We start from the raw sequence: 26,527 nt of genomic DNA, 5'->3' as shown, positions 1-26,527 counted from the left end.
TCATGACTGCCAGCGTCTTAGTGTGGTGGTAAACACGTACGCTCCTTATCATCTCATTGGTAGTGAGCTAGAGACAGCTTCATTTATGAATACCGACTTGAAAAGAAAGCTGTATGCTGGTTGATGTGCTAGTGATGAAAGGGAATAAAATGTGAAGTCACAGTTCTTAAAAAAGATGAACATTGTAAATGAATTTAAATAATGAATTGTAGAAAGGAGTCCTTTGGAGCCATTGCCTTCATGAATCCAATATGAACTTGTTACTAAAACAAATGCAGATAACTAGTGAAATTCTTCCGACAAGTGTTCCAGTCATTAGAAAATTTCTAATCCGGTGACGGTGAAAAGGTGAACTGTTAACTTACAAGGACAGACAAGACACGATCGAATGGAAATGTGATTGGAGAGAAACTAGAAGCCTCCATAAACATCGCTGTGTGACAACAATTAGTGAAGACACTACCGTGTCTATACTGCTTAATGAAGGATGGGAGTAGGAATTACTATGCTATTTTGACAATTATGAATGAATTATTTAGGCTACTACAGTATGTGAGGTATATTTTTATTAATAATCACATTTTTATCTACTGGTATTCTGTATATGATTTACTGTAACTTAAATTGTACTAGTAGCTTTCTGAAGTTTTAGATGATATGTTGTACAATTGATAAGCTTAGATACTTTTTTTCAATTTTGCTCTTTAAACATAGAGTTCTTACACTTCTGTTGGTGGAAGATGTCATTAGAAAAGAAGAAAAGAGGGCCAGCAGGCGGCATGGTGGTTAGAGCATTGGAGTTCCACATGGTTGACTACAGTTAGAATCCTAGACTGTCCAATTTTAGTGGCTTAAAAATCATGCACCAGGGGTGATTTCTCACTTCTCTCTTTCTGTGTCTCTGGCAAGTGCATGTTCCTTCTGGCAAAAAATCTCCCCAAAGTAAAAAAAAAAGGAAGAAAGAAAAGAAGCAACAATTGAAAAAGAATTAAAGTCAGGCTTAACTGAAATAACCTATCAGTGGGAAAGAAACAATATGCTAGGTTTCATTTAAAAATATCACCAAATTTATTCACTGTGTGTGACAGGTACTTTGTAATGACTACTGGCTGAATCTTAGTAGCTTCCTGTTTTCCTGTACACATGTGGGTAGTTTATCTTTTGCTATGGCATTTATATTTCTCTCTATTTCCATGTGAGACAACAGATTCCAACAGTGAGATGTTATGTAATTGCATTTTCTGTAGAGCTTGGCAAGGATTTTCTCATTTTCTCTGATTGATAATTCAAATGGGTCTCCCTTTATTGCTAGCTTTTACCGCGTTTGGTTTTGAAAACTGAATATATTCATAGGCTAATGGAAACTCAGCAGATTAAAAACTTTATTATAGCAGCGATATAAACTTTCATCTATTTGTCATATTTAATCCTAATGTGTTTAATTTAGAAACTGTTTCAGAATTTTAGAAACCTTGAGAAATCAATTTAGAATTTTCTTTTATTGTTGTTACAGTCATTTTATACCCCACAAAATCTGAAGATGCTGGATTATTAGCTAGCTGGTTGATGGTGCCACAGGAAAAAACAAAAACAAAAACAAAATCAACAGATATTTCTGGAATCCCAATATAGTCCTCTTCTCACAGACATCTGCCTTGTACAATGAGTCTTCATTCATTCTACAAACCTTCTCCATGTTCACATGCTCAAGAGTGAAAAAGACCTGGTCCCTGCCCTCCATCAGCACCCATTGATGCTAATGCATTGCATAACACCCGGGGGCACTGTTCACACTGTTGTCTGTGTGCACTGTCTTGTCTGTACAGTCAGTATCCAGGACACATCTTTAAGAATATTCCAGAAAGTCCACAGATGTAACTGAAAAAAAGGACCCTGAGGATTTACAATGGAAAAGTTTTTGCCTTGAGGTAGTCCATATGTTATCTAAGATAGCAGATGGTTGTCAAATATTTTATTATCAAATATGAACCACTTTGTCATATATCTTAGTAGTATTCATTTCAGCATCTGGAGCCATTTTCCATCAAAGCCCAACTATGCCATTTGATGACTGGAACTAAATATATCAATATACTTGAAAATTGAAGTTTAGAGTTCTTCTTATAGGACAATAATGTATATGAAGATTTTAGCAGGGATTTCTCTTCATGATATGCCAGACATGGTTTCATAAAAAAGTTTGCTTAAACGTGTAGTTTGCTTAGATGTGAAAGATAATTACCCATGAACAATTATTTTCCTAATTCCCCACCTTATTGCATGAAGAGAGAGAAGCCTTAAAACATGACTTCCTGGTTCTGTGTTGGCTGTCATATAAACAGAAATTAAAGATGTGCAAGGCATATTAATTTATTTTTTTCTTGTTCTTCCCATTCCATGCTTATTCCTTAGAGAAGTGCGGTCACTGGAAGTGTTTAAATGACTAAAGACTTGGCTCTTCCTTCCTTGTTCCATAATACAAAAAACTGGATGTCTGCAATTCAATAACATATTTTGTATTTTTTTTTCATTATAGTAGTCCTCAGTAAGTGCGTTTCATATTTATGGTTTTATAATAATTATGACTAGTTTCCTCTGTTTTTAGATTCTTCACTATTCATAAGAGTTGGTTTTGAATTTTTTAACATTTTTGAAACATTGGCAGTCAACTTACTTTATTTTCAGTGTGCTAGCAGTGGTGGCTGATGTTCGTTTTCTAGGATAACTTGTGTTCTCTGCCCAAACTTCTACTTTTTTTTTAAATATTCCATTTAATCACATATATCTTTGCAGTGTATAACATTTCTTTTTCCAGCATGATTACCATGCATATCAGTTAAGACAAAGACATTACTCCATACACCATCATCAAATAGCTTTTCATTTTTTTCAGATTATTATTATTATTATCATCATTGTTTTTTAAACATTCAGTTACTAGACATCATTTGGCTTATAATGAGAATTTACCTAACATGAAATACTTCTCAGACCAGTCCAGTTGAGAATACTATACACGTTGTCATCAATAGGTAATAAACCATTTCTGTGTCCCGCTAATGTCATGCCTCTCTCTGTTCTCGTGCTATCCTTCTCTATACTCTTCCCTTTTTCCCCACACCCCCATCGTCCCCACCAAACTTCTTCTATTGAAAACTTGATTTCAGCTTCATTTTTATCCTTGCTAACATTTGTATCACCTGGAGAGCAAACAAAGTTGTATTTCTATTTCCTCTTTCTTAAATGTGACCAGGCTGACCAAGTAAGCACAGGTTGTTCTCAAAGGGAAGCATCGCAGTGTCAAGATTCAGGAGATGCAGTTCCTGGTTCTGGGACTGAAACTAAGACATTTAAGCATATGACACAGTTAAGATTTCTTACATGTAAACATTCTAAACATTGTCTTAGGCATTCTCTAAGGTCCCTCTCTCTCTAAATTTTAGTATGGGAATAACTTGTACAGTTGAACCAGAGGTTTCTATGGAGACTGTTGGAGTTCCTTCAGACTGTCTTAGAAATGAGGTTAAGGTTTAGATATTTTACTGAAATTGCTGAATTGATTTTTTTGTGTTTAATTTCATATAATACTAATTCTAAATCAAATGCCTGTCTCTACTGCCATTTCTAATGTGCACTCCTCATACTACTGTCTATCATTCATTCATTCATTCATTCATTCATTTTGTCATTGTTATTTTGTTTTTAATTTTGCCAGAAGAGCACATGTGCATGCCAGAAAGAGAGGGACAGAGAGAGAGAAAGTGAGAAAGAATCCTCTAGGGGGATGGTCATGTCACAATCCCTTCTACATTTCTCCCTTTTTTTTGCAACTTTGGGCACACACGCACATATGCCCAGTGTCTTTCTGAAGCTGACAGGTCCAGGATGAATCATGCAGTTGGCCACGTGGAATCTGTGACCCAACCACTATGCCACTGGCTGGCCCCATTTATTTGTTTTAAGGGTGTTTATTGAATACTTTGTGCCAGACACTATGTCAGATCATGGGGCTGCAAAGATGAGAACGATCTTTCATGGGAAAGAGAGTTTGATGAGCAAGTATAGAATTAGTACACTGACAGGTCAGTAGTGCAGGTGACAAGTTTATCTTTGGTCAATGGTTAAGGAAAGATGAGGGATAAAGGGAAGCTTCACCCAATAGTCAGTATCACTTGATTTGACTTGTCCAAGCCACTTTTCTAAGTAAGCAAAACTAGTTGTGGACAAAGTTGTCATCAACAGGAAAGACAACTGATGTATATGGATCATGATGGTGTGTAGGGTTTGGGAAATAAGTAGAAAAAAGGAATGAAGGGACAGAAGGAGAAGTGATCAGAACGGAGGAATTTCCAGGAATATTTATGATGTGACAACTTGACAACTAAATGTAAAGGCAAGTAAGGGAAAACTAGAGATTCCAGTTGATTTCTGGCTCAGATAACTGAACCAGAAAGCCAAAATATAGCTTTGTCATTTGATTAAAGATAAACACACATAGGTCAGCCCATGGATTGATGATTAAGGCAGCTGGATCCCACATGGCCTACTGCTCTGCACCCTCAGCTTGAGAAACATACTGGGTGCATGTGTGTACTCAGGGTACCAAGGGAAGAGAGAGAAATGGAGGAGAGGAGATTGCAGCATGGCCATTCCCCATGGAGGGATGATTTGTCACTCCCCACTCTTCACCCCGTCTCTCTCTGGCAAACACACTTATTCTCTTACAAAATTTAAATAAACACACACACACACACTACTTAGTGCAAAAGCAAAAATTATCATTGGAACGTTAGATACATTAATGCCAATTGGTACTTGTATGTGTGTGTGTGTATATGTGTGTGTGTATATTTGTGTGTGTGATCCCTTCTCCCAGAGTAGAGGTAAAACATGTAAACTGCTTATGATTAATAGGATATAGCAAAGGAAATGGGATGACTAGTTGGTACTTTTAGGTAGTTGGACTTGGAACCAGCAGTTAGTGTAATGGCTATGTCACTGAACTCCCATGTAGCTGACCGTGGTTCGAGTCCCAGACCCAGTGTCTTAAACTCACGCTGGGTGCGTGTGCGTGTGTGTCTAAGATCCCGAGAGGAGAATGGAGGAGAAGGGATTGCAGCGTGGCCATCCCTTGTGGGGGGTGATTTCTCACTTTCTGTCTCTCTATCTCTCTGTGTCTTTCTGGCGAGCACATATGCTCTATAGCAAAAACCTCTTGGTCTTTTTGTAAGTCTCTTACTGCAGATATGAACACACTGGTAAGGGGACTCTAACTCACCTGCCTGGCGCCTCCTCCCATGTCAGCCGCAGGACACTCTGGAACTTGACTTTACTAAACTATACTAGCATCCTCTGCTTCATTTTGTACATTAATTTCTATTCTGATATGCTGAATTTATAAGTACAACTTCTTAGAGATATAATTTTGTTCTATAGTTAAAAAAAAAGAATGCTTGAAGTCTCCCCTTATATAAAAGCTTATTGTTTTTAATTGAATATTTTCTAAGATGGGCTTTTAGCCACTATCTAGGGCTTATTCTCATTCCTTGGGAGCTAAGTACTCCGCACAAGTATTTGACTAAGATATATTGTGCCTATCTGTGCCTAATGAAGCACTAACCACAGTAAATGATGAGTGGCAGTTTAATCAATTCAGTTCCTTCAGTAGTCACCAAGGGCATGGGGAATGTAATTTTTTAATCTTTCACTTTTCAAATACTGCAAATGCCAAAATGACAAGATCACATCTGTTATATGTAATAAATTTTCCTGCAGATTATAGAAAAGGAGTTGATTTTAAAAATTTTGATCTTTAGAAGCCAATCTTCTAGGGAACAAAACTCTTTGGCCTATTTTACAAATATATACACTTTTTCAAAGAATTATGAGATAAATACATGGCTACCTTGGTGCATCAAGTAGCCGTAGCTTTCAGTAAATAATGGTGTACCTCAGTGACTAAATAAATTCATTTAATGGGCTAATTAAGGAGGATCCTTTCTGAGTTAGCATTGCATCCCTGTGTGTTAAATTCAGTTTGTGTTTCACTTTAATCTCTTTCACTGGTCTGTTTCCATGTTGTTCTTTTGGCTGGAGCCTAAATCCATGTTCAGAGAGTTAATCTAAGTTATAAAGCTCCTTTCCACACAGAATGAACTATTATAGAATCCTCTAGATTCCTGCTCCTCAGTGGCTGGTTGTGAGAACAGCAGCATCAGCATTGCTTGGGAGCTTTTAGAAATGGAGGGTCTCAGGTCTCGACTCATACCTAGTAAATCAGAATCGGATTTGAACATGATCGTCACATGACTGCATGCACGTTAAAGGGTGAGAAGTATGTCTTCAAGTGCTTTTTCTTGGATGGACATGTGGGCTTTGCAGAAAATGCTGCTGTCAGCATCACGTTGAAGGGGAGAAGGGCGTAAGCGCTCCTTGCAGTGCTATGGCTCTGTTCATCTGCTTGCCTCCTGTCAGAAGCAGCTTGACACTGCCTTCCTCTACAACCCGCTTTCCAAATGTTTTGACAATGCAGACGGTTCTGAATGGCTCTAAGTATTTTTCTGAATTTAAGTAGAAGCCTTACAACTTTTAGTAAGGAAGTCTGCATGAGAAAGGGCAGGTTTCCCCATCCCATGACAGTGTAAGTTAGGTGAATGGTTGTGCCTTTTGCATATTCTGGTGTGCACAGTCTGTGCTGTGACATGATCCCTCCCAGGCTTTGCAAGTAAATGCTGCCACTCAAGAATGAAACTGTCACTGTTGGCTTATGGTTCTTTGTCCTAACGAATCTCCAAATTTTACAAATAAATGGATGAAATTAAAACCTAAAGTTAGGAGTGTGTGTGTGTGTGTGTGTGTGTGTGTGTGTGTGTGTGCATGGTAGGTTTTATTTTGCTTTTTGACATTCTCATGATGTTGCAGTCCTCCTGTCTCCAGTCTCCCAAGTGACTGGACCACAGGTGCACACCACCAAGCCTAGTGCTTTTAGAAAGGCTCTTGCGCGGCTATGCCAGTCATGAACTTGTAATCCTAGGAGATTTATTTTGGAGTCCTTAATTGCATCATATTTTAAAATATTTAAGTCCTTTCTATATTGTCTACTGAGATTATAAACTTCTGCCCTGAGACTAGAGAAGAAGGGAACTTTTTTTTTTTAATATGTTTTGGCTAAAATCTAAATTAGATTTGTCAATTAAAGAACTAATAACCTCTGCATTCTGTTTTATACTTTGTCGTGTAAGATAGTTGTTTTGGGGGCTGATTACCATCTTGTAACAATAATATCTTTCTGGAAGAATTGATGAGTGCATTCCATGTAAAATATCAAGTTTCAAATGCAGATTTTTTTGAGTATGCATGCTGATGGATGTAATTAATTTCTGTTTTAGTTGAAAAACGTAAAGTTATCCTGCACCATAAAATCCCAGCAGACCTTTAATAAACAGATACATTACAAGACATAGTAGATGTGGCATGAGTGACCCAACTCTTTCTTTCAGGTCTGATCGTGTTCCCACATTGCTCTAACCCCTTTCACAGTTGGAGTATGCCTTTAAAAGTCAAAGACCAAATCTTCCTTCTGAGAAAGATAGTGATTCTTAAATATGCTTACAAATAAGTAGTTAAATTACAGTCGTAGGCCATAGTATGAGGAGTATAGAGTTAGGGGTCCTAGCCCAATTAGAGAGATCAGATTCTTTCAGTGTTACCAAGTACACAACATTGAACTGATCTTCCCCTAATCTGAGGGAGACAAGTTCCTACTACTCCTTTGTGAATTCCATTTTTTATTTTGCACACCAGCACCCTTTGCCCCAAATAAAATATCTCAGATAGATTTTTGACTCCCTTTGCGATAGAGTGGGTATATCAGCTTTTAAATACCTTCATGTCTAGTTTAATTAATCTTTCATTGGTTTGCTGCCCATGTTCTTCGATGTTGAGCCTTCACTGACATTTCATATCCTGAGCTTCCAGTTTTAAGTGGCTCATGTTGCTGCTAAGAAAAAGCTCATCAAAATGTCCAAGAGGTTTTTCTCTCTCCCTCAAATAGGAGAAACTTTAAATGATGTAGCTCTTCTACTTACAACGACTAATTCTACATACAATCCCAAGGAAACGCTGTTAGACTTTTTGTTTAAAATAATCTTTGCTTTTAGAATACCTTCAGATAGATAGGAACTGAAAGATGATAACGACTTTCCTATGTGCTTTTCACTCAGGTCCCTCTGCTGTTAACATCCTACAGCTTACTGAGATTTCAGTGGTTGATCATTCCTACTAATAATGGAAAATGCCTGAATCTGGGAAATTTATGAGACTAGAGGTTTATTTAGGTCACAAATGGAAGGTTCAAGGTCCAGGGGCCACACCTACTAAGAGTTAAAAGGGAGAAAGGAAAAAGAGCCCACTTGCAGTAAGTTAAGATTCTATTCATCTGCCTGCCTCCTGTCAGAAGCAAGAGGTCCAGGGGCCACATCTGGTGAGAGTTTTCCTGTTGGTGGGCTTCCAAGGCCATGCAGAGTGTCACGTTGTGAGAGAACCACAGTTCATGTCTTTGCATGTGTATGCAAGTGGGTCTGTCTCTCTTTTCTTATAAACCTACCAGAAGTCAATCATAGGGACTCACCTAATCACCCCAAAAAGTCCCATCTTTCAATGCCATGAAGTATTAAGTTTTGTCTTAATATCTTCACAGTACAAGGCAAGTTCCAACACATGAATTTTAGGGGGACACTAAAACCATAGCATTCATTTCCCCCTAATTTCCTTTTTCTGTTTTATGGTCTCATTTAATAAAATTGCATTCCATTGTCATGTGTCCTTTGCCTCCTCTGAGTTATGGTAGTTTCTCAGACTTCCCTTGGTTTTGATTACCCTGACAATTTTGAGGAAGAAGTATTGTTCCGGTGTCCTGTAAAATGTCACTCAGTTTGCACTTGTCTAATATTTTAGAGAGGAGGACAAGAAGTGAAGTGACCGTTTCATCACATCAAATCAAGGGTACATGCTATCAGCATAGCCTGTCACTGATGATACTAATGCTGCTCACATGGCTGAGGTGCATTTGCCAGTTTTCTCCATTATAAATCAGCATCTCCCTACCCACCCCCAATTCCTCCCTTCACACTGTACACTTCCAAAATACAACTCTATGCTATGTTCATGTCGGGTAGTCAGGGAAGGGAGAGTTGCATTGCTTTTGATTCATTCATTTATTCAGCAAGTGTGTTTGAACCCTCACTATGTACTTTGCACTCTGCTATGCTCTGACAAAATGATGACCACAACCTTGTCTTCAATTTGGTACATCTTCCATCTAGGGGACACATATTCTTCCCCAAAACAAAAACAATTTAACCTGTTTAATGTATTATAAAGCATGGGAACCAGCAGTTAGCGTAATGGCTATGTCGCTGGACTCCCGTGTAGTCGACCGCGGTTCGCGTCCCGGACCCAGAGGCTTAAAACTTACGCTGGGTGCGTGTGCGTGCGTGCCCAAGATCCTGAGAGGAGAATGGAGGAGAAGGGATTGCGGCGTGACCATCCCCCCGGGGGTGATTTCTCACTTTCTGTCTCTCTGTCTGTCTCTGTCTGTCTGGCAAGCGCACACGCCCTATAGCGAAAAACCTCTCAAAAAAAAAAAAAAGTATTATAAAGCAAACAAACTAGGGAAAAGGGGGTAAGACATGGGTTCTCTGTAACACGGAGACCTTGCCTGACATACGGCAACTGCCAAAGGCATTTCTAAGTGGACCGATTAGAACTGACCATCGAATAACAGGAAGCAATTTCCCACGCACAGAATGAGCAAAAGAAAGAACTTGTGCAAAGATCTGGGGATGGGAACGAACATTACCTCTTTTAGGAATAAACAGCAGAGCAACATGAATGGAGCTGAGAAAGTCTCATGGCTAGTAGTGAAATGCAGATTAGTCAAATGAAATCCATGCAATGTATAGGGCTTTCACTGCTTCCCATTCCATTTTTCATTTAAAGGGACTAAAAATCTTAAGCTATTATTCTAAAAATCTCATTCCTCTCTTTTGTTCAACATAGGGACACTGGTGTGCACGGTCTGGGTAGAGAGAGGACAAATGGAAAGAAAAATCTCCTGAAGCCAATATAGCACCTAGCAGTCTTACGTGTATAAACTTCAGTTTAGTAATTGCTTTACTTAACTTTATTTATTTACTTTAATTTGACCAGAGAGGGAGAGAGTGAGAGAGAGAGAGAGAAAGTGAGAAAGCAAGCCACCACCAGGTCTGAACTCGAACCGTAGCTGGCTATGTGGGAATTCCAACACCTTTAACCGCCACGTCACCTGCCGGCCTCTCCAGATTCTACACACACAAGTACACGTGCCCAGCATGATTTTCAAGCCACCAGTTCAAACCATGGTCAACCATGTGGAAGTCCAGCACTGTTACCACTACATCACCTGCTGGCCCCAGAAAAAAAAAAATTTTTTCTTTACATTTTTGCTATATAGGAATAGACAGCACATGCACTTGCTAGAGAGGAGACAGAGAAATTATCCCCCAGGAAGAATGGCCATTCTGCAATCCTTTTTCCTCCATTCTCCTCTTGAGATTTTAGGCATGCATGCACATGTACCCAGGATGATTTTCAAGTCTGAGCCTCAAACTGTGGTTGGCCCTGTGAGAATCCAGCCACCTTAACTACCATCCCACCTGCTGGTCCCAAAACATAACTTTTTAAAAAGAAAGTTCATTTGGGACCAGCAATTGGCATAATGGCTATGTCGCTGGACTCCCATGTGGTCGACCGCGGTTCAAGTCCCAGATCCAGTGGCTTAAACTCATGCTGGGCACGTGTACATGCATGCCCAAGAAGATCCTAAGAGGAGAATGGAGGAGAAGGAATTGCGGCATGGCCATCCCCTGGGGGTGGGGGTGAGTCCTTTTCTTTCTGTCTCTCTTTCTCTCTCCGTCTTTCTGGTGAGCAAATGCGGCCTATAGTAATAACCTCTCTGGGACCAGCAGTTAGTGTAATGGCTATGTCACTGGACTCCCACATAGTCGACCACAGTTCGCATCCCCGACCCAGTGGCTTAAACTCACGCCAGGCGCGTGTGCGGGCCCAAGATCCCGAGGAGAAGGGATTGCGGTGTGGCCATCCCCCCCGGGGGGTGATTTCTCGCTTTCTATCTCTCTGACTCTCTCTCTCTCTCGCGCGCACACACACCCTATCACAAACCTCTTTAAAAAAAAAAAAAAGAATTAAGAAAAGCAAGTTCATTAAAATAAGCTGTCTTTTTTTCTATCCCTCATTATGCACATCAATTCACCAAATACAAATAAATCCTCTATTTTGAGAAGAAATCTTCATAAAACTTGTAGAAACACCCTTATCAAAAATCACTACAATTAACGTAGTGGCTATGTCACTGGACTCCCATGACTGCGGTTCACATCCCAGACCTGGTGGCTTAAAACTCACGCCGGGCGCTTGTGTGTGCATGCCCAAGATCCCAAGAGGAGAGTGTAGGAGAAGGATTGCGGCATAGCCATCCCCCCGGGGGGTGATTTCTCACTTTCTGTCTCTCTGTCTCTGTCTGGCGAGTGCACACGCCCTATAGCAAAAACCTCTCCAAAAAAAGAAAAAAAAATCACTACAAATTTCCTCTGAATTTGTTTCTCAGGTAAAAATATATTAGAGTTTAAAATATCCATCTTCAGTCAAGTTTATCTACTAATTTTTGGCAAAATACATGGAAGCTTATTAAGTGTATTTTATCAGTAAAAAACTACCAAGGAAAATAGTGGAAACCTAGATATTTGAAAGGGCACTTCTGTCAATAATTATTCACAAATAATTACAATGTATAGTTTCTTTATATTTTTTTCCCTATAACTGATTAGGATAAGATTTCTCCTATTTATGTGTTTGTGTACAAGTGGAGCAAAATGTAGGTTTGGGCTTCACAAACTTGTAAAGAGCTATATAGTAAATATTTTAAGTATTGCAGGGCGTGTGGTCTCTGTCTTTGTCATTATGATGAGGAAGCAGCCATAGACTACATAAATGAATAGTTATGGCTATATTCCTTTAAACTTTACTTACAGACGCTGAAATCTGTATTTCATATAATGTGTATGTTGCACTAAATATTATTATTTTGATTTTTCAACTAGTTAAAAATGTAAAAGCTCTTGGGACCAGCAATTAGCGTAATGGCTATGTCCCTGGACTCCCATGTAGTCGACTGCAGTTCGCGTTCCGGACCCGGTGGCTTAAAACTCACGCCGGGCACGTGTGCGTGAGTGCCCAAGATCCCGAGAGGAGAATGGAGAAGAAGGGATTGTGGCATGGCCATCCCCCCTGGGGGGTGATTTCTCACTTTCTGTCTCTCGGTCTCTGTCTGTCTGGCGAGCACATGTGCCCTATAGCGAAAACCTCTCAAAAAAAAAAAAAAAAACGTAAAAGCTCTTTTTATCTTATGGGATTTGGCCTGTGACTATAGTTTGTGGGCCATACGCATTATTATGTGTTAAAGCCCCTACCAGAAGAGGGAGGAGAGATTTTGCTACTGTTGATGCCATTCCTTTGTTCCCATGATTGGGCAGAAACGAGGTGGCTTTACAACTAATGATTCTAATTGCTTCCTTCTTGAAAGCAATTTTATCTCCGAGTTAGCCTAGTGGGTTCTCCGCTGGTGTGCCCACCTCATGAACTTATCCTCCTCGGGTACTGGGATGCAGAAAAATGTCAAGATCTTTTAGTTTGGGGGTAAAATACGAAATTCTTGGCATAGAATATGAACTTCTCTCTATTTAATTTTCTTCCATTTTCCACACTGAACTATAATACCACTTGGCACTTTAAAAATTCCTCACTTACTGGATCCTATTTTCTCTACCTGAATGATCTAGTCTCATTCCTGGTACCATAGCCCTGTAATCCACCAAGTCTAACCATTCTTGCCCTTTCAAACTTCAAATGTATAAATCCTTTCTAACCCTCCACACTGAGCTAGACGTGTCCTGTCATGTTTCTTTTTTTTTTTTTTTTTGGTATCTTTTAATTGAACTGTATTAAATAGAATAAATTAGAATTACTATGTTCAGAGCATAAAAGCTACCTGAAAGAAACTTGATAGAGGTTTTCTCAGAATTGACAACTGACAGTCCTAAAAGTTTACATGATTTTACCAATAATGAGAAATAAAATTGACAAGAACATTTTTTAAAAATTAGAACCTCCACCATGAACCAGTGTCATCGTCATGTTAGAGGGAAGTGTAAATTATCTCTATATTCTCTTTGTAGAAAATGATATTTTAGAATTGTCATAAGAAGAGTTAATTGAAGATTATACTGCCAACATTATAGAAAGAAAGTATTAGAGAGGCTTGACAGACAAGTAATAATAAATATGTTACATTATTTTTCTGAATTTTAGATTAGCTGTGATAGTTGTTAGCTTTTAATAATTTATAGTTTCTTCTGATTGATTTTCTCATTCTAAATTAACTTTTGTAATTTTTTATTCATAATTATATATATATATATACACACACACATATATACACACATACACATATAATGTATACACACACACACACATATATAAAACAGAAGCTCTCAAATTACATGACCTTCAGGCCTAAAAAATCAACTCTTTCTGTATAGACTAACAAAATTATCAATTATGCTTAAAATCTTGTTTTGAATCATTTTTGGAAAATCATTGATATACTTGACATAAATTAAATTTGGAAATCCTGAGTTCAAAATTGAATGTGGGTGGTTTGTTTTATGTATTGCCTTACCAAGTGACTAATCCTAAAACAAGAGCTTGAACATTAAGTACTACACCCTATGACACTTTTTATTGTAAGCTTTTGTGACCAGTTATTAATTGAAAAATTTAGAATAAATGGCTAATAATTACATAATTATTCAAATTCCAAAAAAGAAGCAACAAAGGAGACATTTCTTGATATAAAATTATATATATATCATAAGTATAGTGCTTAAGTGGATGAATTCTTTTAGTAACTTATGCCATCAACTTAATCTGTCAAGAGAGTGGGTGCTAATGAAGGAGTGAATGGGAGGAAAGAGAAAGCAGGCAGTTGTTCCTTCATGTTAAGTTGAAGGGCTCTTATTGCTGTTTGGCAGCTGCAATAGTAAAGAATTCTGCTATATTAATATCTTGATAGGTTTTATATTTCTACTTTCTAATTTTCTTGTGGCTTATACCTCTCTCTCTGTAATTCCTTTAAGCATAATTCTCTCACCTTCATTAATACATCCTAGAGCATCTTCAAAAAATGTCATAGGAAACATCCCTTAGGAAATGAAAATCTAAGTCCCTTTTGCCATCTAGGCAAATTAGAAGCCTATAGAAATGCTATATCATTTCACTCCAATCGAATGCAATTGTAGCATAGATTTATCTTTTAATGGTTCTAAGTATCATCTTATAGAGATGCTATAAGCTAAACACAAGTAGTAGCAAAAGAAATTCTAAAAGTAGTTCTGACAATGTAATAGTTACCTTCCCAGCCAGATTATCTGTATTCATGGTGGGGGTAGCTGTGGTTTCCACAGAGAATCTTTGCACAGAGTTTTACCCCTTTGGTTGAGAAAGACAAAGGCTGAAAGTTAGAGAATTTAAAAGATTATATGCTGAATGTAAAAAAAAAAAAAAAAAGAAAAGAAAAAGAAAGAAAGAAAAGGGAAAAAGGAAGGGGCAGGTATAGCTATTCAAGATCCAAGTTATTTTGTGTGGACTTGAATAAGACAAGAGAAATGTAGGTCAGTAGCCTTAGAGATGAATTCTTGGCAGAAAAAATTTGGAAAATCACCATACTTGAACTTTATTTTACATTTTCTCTTATTATGTCAGATAGTATACACTGACACAAGAGTGGTTAATAAAAAGGGAGAGGGAGAAAAGGTGATGGGCAAAGCACCCCCTAAGGGTCTTGATCATGCCACAACCCTTTTTCTTCCAATATTCCATCCCATCAGGATCCTGGCCACTCAACCATACACCTGATATGTAAGCTGCCAGGGCTAGAACTCTAACCCTGGTTGGCCATAATGGACAACTTTCTATGCACAGTGCTAAGCCACTGCATTCTGGGGCTAGCCCTGTACTTGAATTTAAATGGACTTCACCAGACATCTGACACTTAAGTATGTATAAGCATAACTTATAATATTTTATTTGCTAACAATTTTAATACACTAATCTCTCAATACTTATGCTGGCTCTCAAATCTAAATTGAAAACAAGTTGTGTTAAAACCTTTCTGCCTAGAACACTGTTTTGAAATTAATTCTTCAGTATTTAAATGAGATATTTTTAAGATATACAGTAGTATTTGTTTTTAATCATTTTAACTAAATACACGATTGTTATTTAATTTGAATAATAATTATTTGGTATAATAACAAAGAAATGTCTGTAATATATTGCTTCTTCAATTCAAAAGATTATGTATATACAATTTTGGTAACCACTGGAGCAGTTGTTGTGGAGAAGTAGGTCAGCTGTCCTTAACACCTAAGGTTCTGAAATAAATTAAAAACACAGGGGTGATCCTAAATTCAATATGACTTCAGTAAGTGAAGAATTGTCTCATATGTTCATACTTTTATTAGGATATTTACAGGAAGCATAAATCCATTTATGGCAGAGTAATTTAAAATAAAATCTGGAGAGGGCCCAGCAGGTGGCGTAGTAGTTTAGGTGCTGGACTCCCACATGGCTGACCACAGTTTGAGCCCCAGACCTGGTGGCTTGAAAATCACTCTGGGCATGTGTGTGCGCATGCTTAAAATCTCAGGAGTAGAATGGAGGAGAGGGGATTGCAGCATGGCCATCCCCACTGGGAGATTATTTCTTACTTTCCCTCACTGTCTCTCTCTGTCTCTCCACTCTCCAGCAAGTGCAGACATCTTATGGCAAAAACCTTAAAAAAATAGAGAATCACCAGAAGGTCAAGACATCTTTAAAAAACAAAAACAAACAAAAACTAACAAGAAAACATGAATGATCTGAAGGCAGGAGCCAAGTTAGTTCAGGGGACTTCATCTGCAGAATGTGTGAGCATTTACTCTACTTCTCTGAGGTTATGTGACTTATCCTATCTAGATATGCTAGTTTTTTGTTTGTTTGATTGATGTTTTTGCCATAGGATGTGGCACATGTGCTTGCCAGAGAGAAAGACTGACAGAAACAGTGAAAGGGAAAGTGAGAAATCACTCCCTGGGGTGGGGGGCTGACCATGCCACAATTCCTTCTCCTCCATTCTCCTCTTGGGATTTTGGGCAAGCACACGTGTCTGGTGTGTTTTTTCAAGTCACCTGGTTTGGGACTCAAACTGTGGCCAGTTCTGTGGGAGTCCAGCAATATAACTGCTACAGCATCTGCTGGCCCCAAGATACACTGATTTCTTACCATCCTGCTCCCAGATGATTTTTTTTTCCTCCAAGTCTCTGCAGAAAAGTCTAATTGGCCATCTGCTTAGATTGTGGATTGGTTATTCTGCTAGGTTGGGTGCAGGCAGCTGTGGTATGGCTGAAGAGGTCCTCTGCTGTACTGCCCCACCTCAACGGCGGGAACTGTGAACGAAGCAGGTTCAGCTTTAAGAGGTCGAGCATAGTGGCAAATGGTATGGTTAATATATTAAATAAGGGCTTAATCACTAAGCTCATCAGGTGAGGTATCTTGCCCACTGGAAGGTTTATGGGAGGCTTCATGGAGAAGATGGTAATTAAACAAGATGATAGAAGTTGAGTTGGATTTAGATAACTAGAGTGTGTACGTGAAGAAGATGCTCTCAGTACTGAAGCAACATGAGCTAGGTTGTATAGTTGTGTTTGCATTTGGATGGATCAGTCTGGCTTACCAATCTGCAGTGTAGCTGCCAAGAATCACCTTACCAGCCTATGCTAGTTACTGGGTTCCTACTTAGACTGAAAAAGAATCTCAGGGTTTGTGGTTAGAGCAATTGAAGGTTCAAAAGTTCCCCAGACAACTGTGATACATAGAGGACTGAGAACCACTGGATAGCTAGACACTACAATACATTGTGATTTTGCGAAATATAGTTGGAAAACGATGTTCAAACAAGAGCGGAGGCTTCTCTGTATCAGGCTCAGGACCTTCTCAGCTATTGGGTCATTGGAAAAGTTGTGACACATTTTTGCATAGAAAAACACATCATGACTTTTCCAATGACCCAGTATATCCCATGGGTAAGTGAAGGCACCAGGATTCACTGTCCCATTAGTTTCTGTTGTTTTCTGAGCCTAACATATTTGTATCTATTTAGAGTCTGTTCAGGACAGTAGAGGAGGGAAAGGAAAGTTAGGGGACCTAGTCTGTGTTACACATGGTGATCATTAATAATGTCATGTGTCCATCACTTCTCTTCTACAGTGGATGTTCTAATTCCAGATTTAGTTTTCTAAGTAGAATTATTGAAGTTGTGTAATGATTCTTTCTTTCCTCTTTAGGGGAGTCGGCTGCATCTTTGTTGAAATGATCCAAGGAGTTGCTGCTTTTCCAGGAATGAAAGACATTCAAGATCAACTTGAACGAATATTTCTGGTAAGTTATTTGCAGAGTGCTTCTGAAAACAAATTGATTTCTAATTAGTCACTTAGTGACAAATTTTACAGTGGTTAGTAAAGAATAATGGAAAACAAATGTATCTATTGTCATGTTTAGTTTCTAATATGGTTTTTGACCTTTGAAAAAGCAGAAAATCTCATGAACTACTATACATGAGCGATATGCTAAAATGTAAAAAAAAAAAAAAAAAAAAAAGTAAAGAAAAAAAGAGGGTGTGAGAGATAGTATGGAGCAATGAGTTAAAATTGAGACCAGACGGTACTCCAAATAAAATATACAGATTGCCACTTCTCATCACTCATCTCCTTTGGTAACTGTATTTCATAAAGTAGAACCTGAAAAATAGTGGGTATAGGGGAGAACAGTGATTTTACAATGGAGACACCTGGCGAGGGGTCTTTATGGTAGTATCTTCAAAAATAAGTCATGTTGGGAGCTTGTGCCCTTGATATGATATATTGAAAATGGACCTTCGCTTCTGTGATTCTTGTCTCAAAACCATAACCCGAGTCTATTCTGGAAAAACACTTACAAAAACAGACTGATGGACATCCAACAAAATACCTGGCTAGTACTCTTCAAAACTGTCATGTTCATCGAAAACCAGAAAAGTCTGAGAAATTGTCACAGCCTAGAGGAGGCAGGGAAGGCATAACAATGCAACATAATGTGCTCTCCTGCACATATTCCTGGAATAGAAATACACACATTAGGGAGAAATTAGTGAAATCTAAGTAAGTTTAGATTAAATTAGTTCATATCAGAGTACCAGTGTGCATTCTCTAGTTATGACAAATGTACTCCATTAATGAAATTTTAAAGAGAAACAAAACTGGGTGAACAATATACATGAACTATCTCTATTCTGTTTTTTAACTCTTGTATAAATCTAATACTATTCAAAAGTATTCTGGAGCTAGACTATCTGGATTTGAACCCTCCTCTGCATTTTTTAATTATGTGACTTTGGGCAAAAGACTTATGAGCTCTCGGGAACCAGCAGTTAGCGTAATGGCTATGTCGCTGGACTCCCATGTAGTCGACCGTGGTTCGTGTCTCGGACCCAGTGGCTTAAAACTCATGCCGGGCGCATGTGCGTGCGTGCCCAAGATCCCGAGAGGAGAATGGAGGAGAAGGGATTGTGGCGTGACCATCCCCCCTGGGGGGTGATTTCTCGCTTTCTGTCTCTATGTCTCTCTCTGTCTGTCTGGCGAGCGCCCTACAGTGAAAAAAATCTCTCAAAAAAAAAAAAAAGACTTATGAGCTCTTTGAGATTCATATTCCCATGGGCAAGATGAGAGTTTAATAATATTACCTACCTCATAGGATGCTTTGAGGGATAATTGACTTGATGCAGATAAAGTACTCTTAGAACTTTGCTTGGCACATAGTGATATACTCCATAAACATAAGTTGTTATTTTCATTATATTGTTTTATGCCAAATATTTTTATTCAGTAAAATTTTCACATTAGCTGATAGTCTTATAAACCTATTATTTAAAAAGGGGAATTTGGAGCTAATAGACAAATTAAGGTTTATGTTAAATATTGATAGATTCAAGCTATGTACATAATAGCCAGCAACATTACCCTCCTTTCCCTTCTTTGATAAAACTCCTGTGTGAAATCACTGAGGTTGATTTTAATATGACCCATATCAAGAGTTGTATTTACTAGATGACTACTCATTTTTGTTAAGCAAGTACAGCATTAAACAATGGCTATCATAATAAGTGTAAGAACCATAGCAGGAGGTAGTGATATGAATTGAAACTTCACTATTGTGTTCACCTTGATGTCAGCAATAAAGTAATTTTTAAGAGGAGATAGGAAACCAGGAAATTAAAGTGCACACAATTCCTCCTATTATTGTCTTCTGTCTTAGTGAATTCCTGTATATTAGTAGCAAATAGACAAATAACAAGAACCCCTAACAGAGACCCTCTTCCAAGTGTTATCTTATTGTTTGCTTGTTGTTTCCCCTCCCCAAGAAACAGTCTGTCTATAATCCCTTTACATTTGATTTGATTTGATGTCTATAAATTCACACACACAAATGTTAAAATGATTTTTTTAAGAGATATTTTTTTATATTGGGCACCTACAGTCACCAGAGAGAGAGAGAAAGTGAGAAATCACTCTCCAGGTAGAATGGTCACACCACAATTCCTTCTCCTCCAGTCTCCTCTTGGGATTTTGAGCATGCACACAAATGCTCCTGGCATGAGTTTTAAGTTGCCAGATCTCAGACTTGAAACCTGGTTAACTATATGGGAGTCCAGTGACATAATCATTACACCATCTGCTGGTACCAAAATGATTTCTTAAGATTATAAAAACAATGCATATTTATAATAGAACATTTCCACAATGTCAGAAACTGGGAAGGCTGAAAAATCATTCTTGCTCCTGTGACCCAGAAGATTAAGTATTTGATATCCAAGGAGACTTCAAAAGTTAATGGAAAAAAAAGAATGATTTTACAAGTTTATTTTGGTGCAAAATTTTTTTTAATCCATGAATAATTTTTTTTTCTTTTTTTGGAGAGGTTTTTGCTATAGGGCACGTGCGCTCGCCAGACAGAGAGCGACATAGAGACAGAAAGCGAGAAATCACCCCCCAGGGGGGATGGCCATATCACAATCCCTTCTCCTCCATTCTCCTCTCGGGATCCTGGGCACGCACGCACACGCACCCGGCGTGAGTTTAAGTACCGGGTCCGGGACTCGAACTGCGGTCGACTACGTGGGAGTCCAGTGACATAGCCATTATGCTAACTGCTGGTCCCGATGAATAATTTTTTTATAATATACATTTTCATTAACTTTTTAAAGACTCCTTGTATATCCTTCATAATTTTCTCCTATACATGTCTAAAAATATTCCTTCATTTTCTATACACATTCCATAAGTTTTCCATTTCACAATATGTAATTAACACCTTTCATTGAAAATAAATTCACAAGCCTGTCATAATTCTTAATGAAAGAATGATAATATTGCATGACTGACACATTTGTTTTTATTATGTTTTATTATTTTTATTTACTTTATATATTTTATTATCTTTTATAAATTCAATCACTGTATATCATTACAGCATGCAAAATGATTTTCCCACAAATCCACTCTGTATTTATCCAGTTAAAGATATTATCATACATGTTATTTAACCAGTCCAATATTGGTAGCTTGTTTCATGATAGCTAAAACCTGCCAGAAACACCTGTTATGGGTTTCCTATTAAGAATGATTGTTAGTACTGAAAGTCCTTAATTCAATAAGATTTAATTTTCACTATTTTATTCACTATTTTTACATGTTTGTTCCTTCATCTAAACTCATGAAACCTTTATTTTTCCCTGTTCCCAAGAAAATTTCATATTGAATTCACTGGGATTATATTGAGTCTATAAAAATAATAGGAAATTGACATTTCCTATCCATGAATAAATTATTCACATTTTATGTCCCTTAGCACTAATATACAGTTTTTATAAACATATTTTCTATTCCTTTTCTCTGCTTGAAACTTTATTCTCACGTAATCATTTTGAATAATCTTCCTACAATTATTTTCTTAAAAATATAAACTTTCTGAGGCCAGCAGGTAGTGTGGAGATTAAGGTGCTGGACTCCTACATGGCCAACCGTGGTTCAAGTCCCAAATCAGTCAGCTTGAAAATCATGCAGGCTATGTATTTGTGCATGCCCACAATCCTAGGAAAAGAATGGAGAAGGGATTGTGACGTGGTCATCCTCCATGGGGAGGGGGGTGATTTCTCACTTTTCTTCTTTCTGTTTCTGGTGAGTATACAAACCTCATGGCAAAAACCTACAGGGGGAACAACTTTCCAAGGGCCAGCAGATGGCATGGTGGTTAAGGCAAATGGCAGACAGCGTGGATGAGTCCTGGACACCAAGGCTTAAAAATCACACTCAGTGCATGTGTATGCATGTCCAAAATCCTGAAAGGAAAATGGAGGAGATTGCATCATAGCAATCCCCCCGGGGCATTATTTCTCACTTTCCATCTCTCTCTCTCTTTCTGGCAAGCGCACACAACCTATAGTAAAAACTAAAAAACAAAAACCAGGACCAGCAGTTGTGGTAATGGCTATGTTGCTGGACTCTCATGTAGTCAACCACAGTTTGAGACCCTGATCCAGTGGCTTAAACTCAGGCCAGGCACATGTGCATGAGTGCCCAAAATCCCGAGAGAATGGAGAAGAAGGGATTGTGGCGTGACCATCCTCCCTGGGGGTGATTTCTCACTTTCTGTCTCTCTGTCTTTCTGGTGAGCACACGTGCTCTATAGCAAAAATCTCTCAAAACACACACACACACACACACACACACACACACACAAAGCACTTCACATATTTTATCATTAACAAAACAGCAGGGGAGGGAATTTTAATTTTAATGGGCTGTAGTTTGTATCACATAGATTTTTATGTTAAAACCTATCTCCAAATATTTTAACTTTTTAATTTATTTAAAACTTGACTATAAATAAAATATCTCTAAATTATATTCTAAAAATAATTTTCTAAACTTTAGATTCCACTTAGCTTTTCACTCTCTGATAGCTACTAAAAATAATTACGTAACCTTTTCAATTACTGATTATTTTTTGCTGAAGGCATTAATTACTGTATTTCAAATCAGAAAACTTTAAAAGAGAATCATATAGAAAGAAATATTTCTACTTATACAATTACTTCAGAATGTATTTAAAAGGAAAGGAAATGGTTATATAAATGATATGTTTTATGATAAACCAAAAATGAGTTTCATGAAAGCATAATTTATTGACATAACTTAGTCAACGTTTTCATTTGAAATATTTGCATAACGTGAGTAATTTCCAATGGGTAATAGCTTGTTGGATAGCTTCCTGTATGGAGATCTTGGTATTATTCCCTAATTGTATGCCAATAGCTTCCTAATTTTATGGGTATTAAGAGACCTTTGAGTTATGACTAGGCTTTTAATAAGTCAGAGAAATAAATCATTGTAAATTTCTCAAGGGATTATTGATACACTAAACTATTATTTGCTCTGGTTAGAGCAGAGATCCTTAAATGCCGATGAGTGTCATGATTGATGGCAATAACTCTTTCATTTTCTGAGTTATTTTACATGTGTAATGCTCTTTTCAACTAAAATGTCCTTTGATAATTAAGAGATAAAAATCTTCATCTATATAAAATTGCTGCTTTAGAATTAAAGATGCTGTGTTTTGCCCTGAAGAATTAGACAAAACCAAAAAAAGAGAAATCTGCAAACTTCTTTTAACATTAAATATTATCATCTTTAATATTTTATTTTCTCTACTGAATTGTTTAAATTTGCAAATGCTTAGCTATACATCCAATTAAACAAGCAAACTCTCTCAGGACTGGTGTGATCATTGGAGGAGAAAATTTTATGAACCCACTCTAGTTGAATCCCTGGGAAAAAATCCTTTTCCTCAGTGACCTTTTATATCTGGCCTGAAGAGAAATTACTGTTAAATTGTGATTAAATCCACTTTCGCAGGCTTCTGATATAAACTGCCAAAGACTCTTCCAACGTGGCAGTTATACATCTGGCCTCTGGTAAAGCATTGTCAAGGAGATAATGAACTTGGGAAAGTCATGAAACTTGAGATTATTTGGTTTGTTTTGTATTTTAACACAGGGATTAAATCTATTTATTTGCCTGTGGATGCTATATAGAAAGGTGGTTAATAACTAACATAATTAGCTCTCATCACTTTCATAGAAAGTCTTAAAAGGCCCCAAAGATCAATTAGGGAAATCCTTCATATGTTTCTCTTTTGAAGGTTATTTATTTATTTTTTCTTTTCCTTTTCCTCCTTTGGTGGAAGGGAGCAGTTTACTTTTTTTTTTTTTTTTAAGAGAGAGATTTTTGTTATATGGCCTGTGCCCGTACTAGAGAGACAAAAGGTGAGAAATCACTCCCCAGAGGGATGGCCCTACTGCAGTCTCTTCTCCTCCATTCTTCTCTCAGGCTTTTGGACATGCACGTCATCTAGTGTGAATTTTAAGTTGTCAGGTCCAGGACATGAACCAAGGTCAATTACGTGGGAGTCCAGTGATGTAACCATTATGCCATCTGCTGGTCCCACAGTTCATATTTTTAACAAGCCCCGTGAGTTCATTTCCAGAACATAAGAACTGTGTTCATGTATGTAAGGTGGGCTGGCTATGCTACACTCTGAGATTTCAGTATTAAATCATATCCCTTAACACCGTGATGCTTATATGCAAGAAAGGAAGGAAATGATAGAATTTTGATAAATTACATTTAGGACAGGTGCTGGGTGAATAGGCACCTCATTTTCTAAGCAGCAACTCTACTCTTGGGTGGCAAGAGTGATTTATTTTCTTTCCTTTCTAGCATTATCCATTTTGTAATATGACATGATATATTTTATTCACCTCCATTACTTGCAGAATAAGCAGCAGCCACATTTATCCAGGTGAATATATATCCAAAGTGACAAAATCACAACTAATAAAAAATGTGTTTTCTAATCACATTTTTTTCTGAACTGAAAAGAAGTCTACTTAGTGGAACTCTGGGAATATGTGTCTCTGTCCTTCCAAAACAACCAAACAAATGGCAGCGAATGCTTGCACAGCTGTCTGAAACCTTTGCAGGATACTTCTGGGTTTGCATGGCTAGTGGCCCAAATGTATAGCCATCATGAAAGAGACTCTGGCACGATCCTGTTTTGGGGGAACTATTCTTCTCCCTGACTCTTAATGTTGATAAACCTGACAGACTCCTTTTTTCCCTCTCTCCTGGTTCTTCTGGCTTGCAAGGGAGTATCATTCACCAATTTAACTGGTTGCATATTATTATTGGTAAGGTTGTTCAAATATTCCTCTTTATCAATATATGCCATTCAGAATTTAAAATTGTATATAAGGAAGAGAGAGAGAAGGTGGGAGAGAGAGCGAGTCACATTCCACTTTGAAAGCTATTAGTTATGTCTCTGGCTTTTAAGTTAGATTCTTCTTTGGGTCTCTGATTTGCACTGAATTGACTTCAGAGATATAATCTGCAGACCCCATTCCTTTCTTTGTTTCTCATTGAGGTTCTTTTTCTAGGCTCTTAGAACTGGAACCATAATCCTGAGGTTTCCTAATTGGCTAAGACAGCCTTACAGAATGTAAGGGAAAGCTGACACTACCTCCTTTGGTGGCCTTTACCACCCAAGTCAGTGTAGCTGCCACATTGTCAGAAGGGAATATCGATATCATGGATTTCTGTCAGTACTACCATTGCTGGGTTTGCTTTAGGTCACTTCCACCATACTATTTCACCACTTACTCTGCAGCACTAGGTACAGTATAAAGGTATAAAAGAATTGAGTGCCCTGGTGTCAGCCCTGAACAAAATGACCATGACAACCAAGGTGGGCAGGGTAGTCATGAATAATTGCAGAGTAACTCATCAGTTGACAGAAGTCCCAGCAAAAACAGTGCATCCTATGTTAGTTAAAATACAGAACTCTTAAGAGTTAAGTACTGTTAGTAGGCTCTAATCCAAGATGCTTCCTTTCACCAAAGAACAAGTCCCCCTTTCTAATGGGATAATAGTTTCTGCATCTGTTAAGGGAGGAGTTGAACTAAATGATTTCAATTTCATCTTGTAGCTCTTAACCTTTTTTAATTCTAAAAATGCATGGTATTACAGGATTATGCATAAGGGCTGTGGGTGTTTAAAGAGAAAACTACTAAGAACATTTTTGTTAGGCATTGAAATATAAGATTCAAAGTGAAAATTGGGAGGAAATGGGTGTGTCAGGCAGTAGAATGGGAGTGGAGCAGGGCGGGAGGAGTCTTCCTGATGGGTGAAAAGTGAAGTTGGATGTCCAAGATCGAATTTTCATAAATGGAATACTTTTATTCTGATCTTACTGTGTAGGTAATAAGGACAGTGTATAATTTTCTTAATAAGAGAGTAATAATGTTAAAATGGTATTTTAGCAATATCAATAAAGGTAGGATAAAATGGTAAACTCAACTATATAAAGACAGAAATACAGAACTTAGCAATAGATGTTAGTGTGAAGAATATTGAATATTGAAAATCTTAAGCAGTACTTTTAAAATCTGTTAGAAAGACAAAGTGCAGGCAGGGATATAATACCACTCATCCTGGAACAAATACCTCTTAATTTATACATGCTTCCTTTAAGCATCATAAATAAGCATGCTAATTTACAGGGCTGCAAACCTTATTCAGAGCATGAAGTTTATACAAGTAACACAGGGAAAAAAAACTATAAATAGTATAAGAATAATTGAGACTCACCTTGCAGAGATAAACAATGTTAAACGTTTCTGTGTTTCCTTTTCTGTTTTTGTTTTTAGTAATGGGGTTTATAATAAATTTATGATTTTGTTTCAACTTCTTTTTAACATTACATAGGGAGCAATATCTAAGCCACTGTATGCACTTGAAAATATTATTTTAATTATACCAGAATATTTTATAAATGTGTCCAAATGTACCAATGCATCCCCCTATTGCTAGAAAATGAGCCTGAGGTTTTTATGCTACTGCAAGCATTGCATATTTTACCCCCCTCAATTATTCATTCATTCAACAAGATCATTAGGCATCCATTCTATGCTAGACACGGTCCAAAGGCCTTGGTAAACCAACACAGTCCCTGCTCACCCCAAAAGTACAGCCAACTGAGATACATTTGAATAGCTTCCAGAAAATCAGATCAGAAGGATGTTACAAAAACGGTTTTTACCCATCTCGGATATAAATGATGGGGAAGAGAAAGGAATTAAAGATAACTTAAAAGTTGGGGACCAGCAGGTAGCATGGTGCTTAAGGCGCTGGACACTCCCACATGGCTGACGAATGGTATCCGC

At 37.7% G+C, this 26,527-nt stretch overlaps 1 protein-coding gene across 2 annotated transcripts in view; it reads left to right on the top strand.

Moving 5' to 3' along the window:
• Positions 1-26,527, top strand: part of CDK14 (cyclin dependent kinase 14) — a 667,802-nt gene that overhangs the window by 400,863 nt on the left and 240,412 nt on the right. For both annotated transcript variants that reach the window (XM_027768492.1, XM_027768493.1), the window contains exon 11: positions 17,499-17,592. In XM_027768492.1, coding sequence (XP_027624293.1) covers positions 17,499-17,592 — 94 coding nt within the window. The remainder of the gene's footprint in view (positions 1-17,498; positions 17,593-26,527) is intronic.

This window comes from Tupaia chinensis, unplaced genomic scaffold (genome assembly GCF_000334495.1).
Source record: "Tupaia chinensis unplaced genomic scaffold, TupChi_1.0 Scaffold146650_1, whole genome shotgun sequence".
Lineage (NCBI taxonomy): Eukaryota > Metazoa > Chordata > Mammalia > Scandentia > Tupaiidae > Tupaia > Tupaia belangeri.
This window is presented reverse-complemented; position numbering and strand designations above follow the sequence as displayed.